We start from the raw sequence: 8,776 nt of genomic DNA, 5'->3' as shown, positions 1-8,776 counted from the left end.
AGATAAGAAGTTGAAAATGGTCACAGTTAAATTATGGGAAGTTACGACAGTCGGGAGAAGTTGTGTGAATGGTTTGGCAACGTCTAAACAATTCAGGAATGTACATCCTTCGTGTTGGGCCGAAGAAAGTAGGCTGATTGGGAAATGCAAAATAGAAAGGGTATGCTAGTGGCAAAACAGCATTCCTCTGCTCTCAAATAGCACACCACATCCTTGATGTTTCGTTCACAGATGACTGTGGGCCTTTTAAAAAAACTTCGATTGCAATCTTACACATTTTTTAATAGGGCAAATCTGGCTGAATTTAATAAAGCTTCCTTTTGAGTAAGCATGCTTAAAATACTGGTATAATATATACTACATAGAGACGACAGCAAGTATGGACTAGAATTGGAATTTAGATAATGTTAACGTCTGTCATCAATTGACTGTCAAAAGAGTGACCTCTGGATAAGACTATGCTCCGTTAAGAAGCAGTGTTTATGTTCCTGCAGGAAGTCCTTCAATGCCGTTGTTAGAAAGCTAATAGAAGCAAACTGTACTTCTGCAAAAAATGACTGATTTACAACTCAGAAGAGTCTTTAGCTGAATCTCCTGTATCGTTTTTTTTTTCCTGTTCTGTTCAAAGAGTGGCACAAAGATACAATAAACAGCACATGTAGGCTTATTAGTTCAAATAAAAATAAATAACCAAAGCCAGGGAAGGGATCATGGCTGAAACTCCCTTAAGAATGCGAGAAGTATCTTGGGATAAGCTCCTTTGGCGTAAAGTTTTCCTGCCATCTGCAGAGATGCATCTGCTTTCTGGAACTTCACTTTCACTTGTATGGAAGGAGAGCATCACCCATACCTGCCCTTTCACTCTCTGAAGCACAAGATCCGTGTTCATAGCTGGACTAGGAGGGAAGACCTGTCATGTGGATGTCAGGGAGCCATGCGTAATGCTGGATGCTTAAAGAGCTAAACCAGATCCAAGTTGCATAAACTCCTCTAAATCATTAGGCAAATCCTGCAATTCGTTGAATGTAAGCTGAAGAAGAGAGTCAAAAATGGTGCATCCAAACCAACATTTCCCCATCATTTCAAATGAAAATGACTGCCAGAAGGTAAACACAGAGCAGCTGCACAATCTCTAAAGAGGAGGTATTCTCTTTGGCACAATTCAATGCCTTCTCTTCAATGGTCTCAGAACGATGAAGGCATTCCATTTGGGGGGAAATTGTAAATTCTTTCATTGCATTGCCCATTTTATGCTAGTAGACTTTTACAGTTGATAACCCCACATAATTCCCTGGTCATCCTGCTAATGTTTACAATTTTTCCCCCTTATGTACATGTGACCCTGTTCTTTTAAGCAGAGCCAGATTTTACTATCTGTAAAATGATAGTTGATTCACTAATAGGGCTAATTTGTTTTACAATTAGTGCTTATCTGTATGTAATTTGTTTATACTCTTAAGCTACACTGTGTACTGAATAGAAAGAAAGAAAAGGAAGGAAAGCAAAGAAAGCCAGAAAACAAGAAAGTAAGGAAAGGAGGGAAGGACGAAAGGAAGAAAAGAATGGAGGGAGGAAGGGAAGGAAGGAAGGAAAGAAAGAAAAATAAAGAAGAGGAAGGAAGGAGAGAAAGGGAGGGGGGGAGGGAGGAAAGAAAGAAAAAAAGAAAAAGTAGAAAGAAAGAAAGAAAGAAAGAAAGAAAGAAAGAAAGAAAGAAAGAAAAAAGAAAAAGCCATTTCTGAAATGTAGAATAAGAGAGGGAAAAGACTTCTTGTCATCTTTTTTCACCAAAGTATAAATTATAGCACAGGAAATGAACAATGAAAATACAGTGAGTAAAACCATCCAAGAAAATGTTCTAAATGTAACTATAAATTTTCCACAAGCAGATAGATATAATGTAATGACTAGATACACATAAACAATGTAAAACAGACATAAACAACAGCAAACAGGCAGTTATAGAAAAAAATCTTTATTTCACTAATGGACCATTGAGTCTTTATATTCCTGGTGAAATAAACAGCATCATCTCCTGTAAACGAAATTAATCTCAGGTCCAACATATAGTGAGGGATATCTCAAATATTACAAAAATGTGATTAATCTTTGCTTTTCCGATAATACATAGCCTTGAGTTACACTGATGTGAACTAACAGAATTCCTTTCAATGAGATGCCCAAGTTCTAACAACATTTCTCTTTCATCAGAAGAGAATTAATTGGATACTTGCATTCCTGATGCTTTACATATGTATCAAAATGATTATTACTCAACAGGTTTGTTTTTGCAATGTTCTGTCCTTAACTGCTAGTAGTCATTATTATAAAAAAATATTATTAACTGCTAGTAGTCATGTAGGTTTTAAACAATTGTATTTTCATTATTTGCTCCTCTTTGCTGTGTCACCAAGTTTATGCTCATATTTAAGGGAATACTCGTCTTTGTATTAGGTTCCCCCCCCCCCCCAGATATCATCTTATAGACTGCTCAACAATTTCTACTCTGACTTTTATCATCCATATTGTTCTTTTTCAGGTATCATAGATGCAAAAGCAGCTTTGGTGGTCAAAATATCTGTCTGCAGGGGAAACACTAAGCATTCCTTGTTTACTGAACAGATTTGCAGCCTTCCGGATACCAACAGCCTCTTATGTCTCTTGATTGTTTCAGTTTTTAAAGAGCAGCTCTTAAAATAAATCCTCAAAATCAAGAAACGCAACCACTGCAACTTCCTCAAGTATAATGACCTCAGTTTACTAGAGTTCAGCGCAATGGGTGAACTTTCTACTGTATTTTACATCTCCAATTTAACATTATGCAAATGTACTGAAGTAACAAGGCAACGGATAAGGCAGGGGTCCTCAACCTTGGCCACTTTAAGACTTGTGGACTTCAACTCCCAGAATTCCTCAGCCAGCTTTGCTGGCTGAGGAATTCTGGGAGTTGAAGTCCACAAGTCTTAAAGTGGCCAAGGTTGAGGACCCCTGGGATAAGGCAGTCTTTCAAGCTTTTATGAACCACCACCCCCATTCCCTCCTTTTATTTCAGGGTTAACAGATGTCAAGGGGGGATAATTGAGAAGCGCGTCTTTAGCCCCCCCCTCAGAGCGCCGGCGCGTCGTACACGTGTTCGCGCTTTTCACACGTTCCCGCTCCTTTACCACCCGTGGCCTGGGCGTGGCCCGCGCGGCCCCAGGGCACGTGGTCGAAAGCCCCGCCCCTCCCCTCCCGCTTCCCAGCAGAGGCGACGGTTGGTTTCGCGCCCCTCCCGCCGCCGCCGCCGCCGCCGCCTCCTCCAACGGTCGCCCGCGCGCCGACAGGTTGTTTACTTCGCCGGCGGCTCCACCCACTCCTCCTCCCCCCGGCCCTCGCGCCCGGCCATTGGTCCTCGCCGCGGCCAATCCCGGCCCTCGCAGGCCCTCGAGGCGGGCGCGGCGAGAGAAGGCGGGGTGCGTGTGTGAGGCGCCGTTCCTTGAAGAAAAAAAAGTTGTAAAAGGGGGGGGGAAGAAAAACATCCACTCTTCTCCGCCAAAATGCCTTCCTGCCCTGCTGATTGGCCGGCGGCGAGGGAATCGTGCCCGCCGATTGGTTGCCCCAGCTGCTGCTCCATCTGCAGCGGCCGGCCTCTCTGTGTATGTGTATTTTTTTTTTCCTCTCTCAGTCACTCATCTTACACGCACGCACGGAGCGGCTCCGGCCTCCGCCTGGCGTCGGTTCCACTGTGTGAGACGATGATTGGACGGCGCCCAAGCCCCTCCTTCCGTGCCTCTTGTCTCTCAAAAACACACACACATCGCACACCTCGGCGACGTTCCACACCCCGGCCCCCCAAACCATTCATCACTCCCGCCGTTCATTGGGCCGAGCGGCCGCCCGTCATTCTCAAAGAGGCGTAAGAACCCACCCGCCAGCCAAGGGCGGGGTGACTGACGATTGGACCCGCTGAGAAAACTCCGCCGACTCCCATTGGCTGCCGCCCCGCCCGCTCCTCCAGGCTCGGCCGCGGAGTCTCCCCGCCCCGCCTTCTGGGCGGGCCCAAGCGCGGCCTCGCCTCGCGTCCCCCCTTTTCCCTCCCCGCCCGCCCGCGCGGGAGGGGGTGTGGGTCACGTGATGTTTTCGCCGTGGTGCCGCCGAGCCTGCTTGCTGGTGTGAGGAGAGAAGCGGGAGAGTCGGAGCAGCCCGGCGCGTCTGACCGGCGGCTGAGGGGTGGAAGCAGCCGCCGCCGCCGCCTTGCCCGTCGCCTCGTAGGCCGGGAGCCGCCAGCTGGGCCGGCGCCGAGGAGAGAGAGACCCGCGGGCACTCATGTCGGGCCGGGCCTGGGAGACCCTTCCCTTGTGAGAGCGGCTGCTTCCCTCGCCTGGCGTAGCGCTTCGGACCCTGCCCCGGCCCCTTAAGATGGCGAGCGGGATGCTTGGCCCCGCCGGGGAGGGCGGCTGCACCGCGCTGGAAGGCAAAGACGAGGCGGCGGGCACCGCGGCCGGAGCAACGGCAGCAGCAGCAGCAGCAGCAGCCACGGGAGACGGCGTCGGCGTCGGCGTCTCTTCCAGGCTGGCGGCGAATGAGGAGGACCAGGAGCCGGCCGAGAGCGCTCCCTGCCCGCCCCCGGCTCAGCCCCCGCACCACCTCCTGCTCCTGCTGAGGAAATCGCCCAGCAGCTCCCTCTGCCTCGTCCAGGAGGAAGATGCCCTGTTGCCCGGGGACCCCGCCGCGCTGGGGCGAGCGGGAGCCCCTGCCACCCCCCTGGGCCGGAGTGGGCCTCCGTTGACCTCTGCCCGGGGCTCTGCCCTGACGCCCCCGGCCAGCATCACCTGGGGGGACGACGTGAGGAAATGCGGCTACCTGAGGAAGCAGAAGCATGGGCACAAGCGGTACTTTGTGTTGCGGGCGGAGAGTCACCTGGGCCCGGCCCGGCTGGAATACTATGACAGCGAGAAGAAGTTCAAGAGTAGCTTAAGGGCGGCGGCAGCGGCGGCGGCTGGAGGGAATGTGGCCCTTTGCTGCCCGTCCCCCAAAAGGGTGATTCCCCTCTACCAGTGCTTCACGGTCAGCCGGAGGGCAGATGCCAAGCATAAACACATCATTGCCCTGTATACCAAGGATGAGTACTTTGCCATGGTGGCGGAGAACGAGCCCGAGCAAGAAGGGTGGTACCAGGCCATCAGTGAGCTCATGAGCCAAAGCAAGAGAGGGTTCTTGGAGCAGGAGGACCAGGCCGATCAGCAGCTGGACGACGACGACGAGCACTACGGAGCTACCCTCCGCCCAGGAACGGTGTTCAAAGAAGTTTGGCAAGTCAACGTGAAGCCTAAGGGTTTGGGGCAGACCAAGAATTTGACAGGGGTGTACAGGTTATGCCTTTCCAGCAAGGCCATTCACCTGGTCAAGCTCAATACTGAAGTACCCTCCGTCCACTTGCAACTAATGAACATTCGGCGATGTGGGCACTCGGAAAACTTTTTTTTCATTGAAGTGGGCAGGTCAGCCTCCATTGGACCAGGTGAGCTATGGATGCAAGTAGATGATTCGGTGGTTGCCCAGAACATGCATGAGACTTTTCTAGAGACCATGAAAGCTCTAAAAGCCTTCTCTGAGTTTAGACCTCGCAGCAAGAGCCAGTCTTCTGGTGGTGGCAGCAGTACCAACCCTATTTCCTTCATAACGACCAGGAGGCATCTTGGTAATCTACCCCCTAGCCAGACTGGCCTGCAAAGAAGGTCCCGAACTGAAAGTGTTACAGGGGGGACTCCTCCCACTACCAAAAGCAGCAGTGCTTATCGCTTCAGAACTTCTAGTGAAGGGGAGGGGACGATGACCAGACCATTTAGATCAGTTACTGGAAGTCTGATTCATTTGAATACTGCAAGGATGAATTTGGGCCGCCAAGAAGGGAGTGGACGATACGTTAGAGCAGCATTTAGCTCTTCTTATCATACTAGGTCTGCCTCTCTGCCAGTTTCTCATTTTCCTTCTACTACTAGTCCCATCAGTGTTTCTTCGGGAAGTGGGCATGGATCAGTGACCGATAACTTTGTAAGGCCTTCCAGTTCGTCTGTGTGTGGGTCCCCAAGCGATGGAGGTTTCATCTCCTCAGATGAATATGGTTCTAGCCCTGGAGACTTTAGGTACTTTCGTGTCAGAAGTAACACGCCAGATTCCTTGGGCAATACTCCACCAATCAGAGAAGAAAATTGTTTAAATGAATACATGTCCATGAACAAACAGCAAACGGATAATAGTTCAAGAGATGATTACCGGGAGGCTGACAAATGCTTTAGAAAAAGAACATACTCATTAACTAAGCCTGCCTCAGTACCGGGACAACCGAAAACAGCCCAAACTACTTTAGATGAAGATTCCTCAGGAAGCCACGGACGCCTGTCTTGTTCTGAATCACCAAGATTTAAAAATAACCCTGAACTTGAGTATGAGGAATCAATTCTTGATTCTGTATGTAATCAAAGCAAGAATAAAGCCAGAGATGATGGGTACATGCCAATGATGCCAGGAGTTGCATCTTCTCTTGCAAGCAACAGTGACTACTTGCCAATGACTCCTAAAAGCACGTCTGTTCCAAAGCAGATCAACAGTTCCTGGTTGTCAACTCAGGCTGATTCTAAAGGATATATGATGATGTTTCCCCGGACTGTCTCTTCGCCTATACGTAATCCATTAACTGAGTTTAATTCTAAATCTGGCCATGAAAAGTCAACAAATAATGAGTATATGGATATGTCTCCTGGAAATTCTGCTGCTCCAAAGCAACCCTGTGATCCAGATTATATGCATGCCAACATGGATTCCAAAAATTTTGGCTCATATTTCTCTCTCCCACGAAGCTTTAAGGCTGTAACTGGGGAACATGATGAATATGTTCCAATGTCATCACCTGGAAAATTATTGTACGTTGGATCTGAAAATGGGAAAAGCAACGAAGTTCTGGCTAATGGCCTTTCCAGATCACCCCATCTGAAAAGTTCAGAGGAAGGCCTTGCGCAGAACAGGGTGACTAGGCCTACAAGACTTCCACTCGGTACTAGAGGTAGTAACACCATCCCAAGAATGTACGATCGCACAATTCCACTTGAGCCATCTAGCCCCGGTGAATATATAAATATAGACTTTGGGGAGAAAGCGAGTAACACGCCGTATTCCTTATCTGCAGAAGGATCTCCATCATCTCTCGGTTCCAGTAGTGACCATAGGCAGTCGCCGCTTTCCGACTACATGAGTGTTGATCTGGACATCCAGTCCCCCAAAGCTGCTAAAGAACTATCTAACTCTTTGACGGACATTTCCATTTATGCAAATTCGAGTCTCTCTAGAAACCTGCCTGATGCTGACTATGCTAGACTTTCCTTTGGTACGGCTTGTGTTAGCACAGCATGTGGCCGGATTGATGACTACACCGAGATGACCTTCAACATGGCAGCCACACCACCTGGACCATTTGCCACAGAAAGCAAAAACGGATTAAAGATTGATAGTCCTCCTTCTATAGTTAACCGACTGTGCATTGTTGACCAGTATGCTGGTCACAGGGACTTCCCTCCCTCGAATCCGGATCCTCCCGTAGTCCCTAAAGTCATTCGAGCTGACCCCCAGGGGAGGAGGCGGCACAGCTCCGAGACCTTTTCTTCTGCAGCCACTGTGACCACTTCTTCCTCTTTCTTTACTGACAGTAGTAAAAGGCACAGCTCGGCCTCTTTCGACAACGTGTGGCTGAAACCCGAGGAACACATTTCCGATGGTCACGAAAGCAAGATGTCCAGAGATACTTCCACCGGGTTCCAGAATGGCTTAAATTATATAGCTCTCAATTTACGGGAGAATTCACTAAACTGTGAGGAGAGCCCCAATACACCAAACTGCCACCTCTCAAACGGTACTCTAAATCTGGAAAGTGGAGTATATGTAAGCATAGACTTCAGCAGATCAGACAGTTTGAAGTGCAACTCCGCAAGAAAAGGTTTGTAATTTTGGCAGGCACCTGCTCTGAAATGCTTAATGCATGTAAAGTTTCAGTATATTATTTTGAAATACAACTTTATAAAATGTTATGGATGTACCTTAACCCTTTTCATTTCCCAAACCTTTTCCTTGGGTGGCATCACTATATAAGGCACTACTGTCCCTTAAACAGAACCCTTCTTCCCTGTTAGATTGCACACCCACCACCCTCAAAACATTGTGGGTGTTCAGTTGCAGTCAAGGAAAACTGAAAGGTTCTGAGCAAAAACAACAACACTGACCAAAGAATTAAATCATTATCACTAAATGTAACTCTTTGACATGATATGCTTCCCTCCCCTTGTTAAATTGTCCTTATTATGCTTGGTAATACAGTAGCCAGATTTAAAGTATTTGGGTAGGCATAAATCATGTTTGCATTTGTAATTCCCAAGTTTAGCTCAGAAGTTTTACATCTTTCAGTATAGTAGCAAAAAAGCAATAGCTGTACACGTTCTAAAGGATTTTGAACCATCTGTTTTAAATCCTAATGTTTCAGATGCCTGAAATTTTTTTTCTCATTCATAGTTTTAGAGATCCCTTGCAAAACAATTTACATTTTCTCAGGTCTTGGAGAAGAAATGCTCCAGTTACAATACAGTCCCCCCCCCTATGTTTTTTTTTCTGTGAGAGGTCATGTTTAACAGGCTGTAGGCCAAAGCAAGATTTGCAACGTTATTTATACTATTTTAACTTTAAAATATAGTTTTATAAAAGCAATTATTACAATGAATTAAGTTGGATTCTCTTCCCCCAAAGATTTCTGGGA

At 47.5% G+C, this 8,776-nt stretch overlaps 1 protein-coding gene across 1 annotated transcript; it reads left to right on the top strand.

Moving 5' to 3' along the window:
- Positions 1–4,395: 4,395 nt before the first annotated feature.
- On the top strand, positions 4,396–7,882 carry LOC107298766 (insulin receptor substrate 2-B-like; the record flags this gene model as incomplete). Its single annotated transcript, XM_015828132.2, is given in 3 exon segments — positions 4,396–5,182; positions 5,185–5,227; positions 5,229–7,882. Coding segments are annotated over 3 exon segments (3,484 nt in total), but the record flags the coding sequence as incomplete, so codon positions are not given.
- Between the last annotated feature and the right edge of the window lie 894 nt (positions 7,883–8,776).

The sequence above is a fragment of the Protobothrops mucrosquamatus genome, unplaced genomic scaffold (genome assembly GCF_001527695.2).
Source record: "Protobothrops mucrosquamatus isolate PMUCROS unplaced genomic scaffold, P.Mucros_1.0 scaffold4264, whole genome shotgun sequence".
Classification (NCBI taxonomy): Eukaryota; Metazoa; Chordata; class Lepidosauria; order Squamata; family Viperidae; genus Protobothrops; species Protobothrops mucrosquamatus.
The sequence above is the reverse complement of the archived record's forward strand: the minus strand, read 5'-3'. Positions and strand labels throughout refer to the sequence as shown.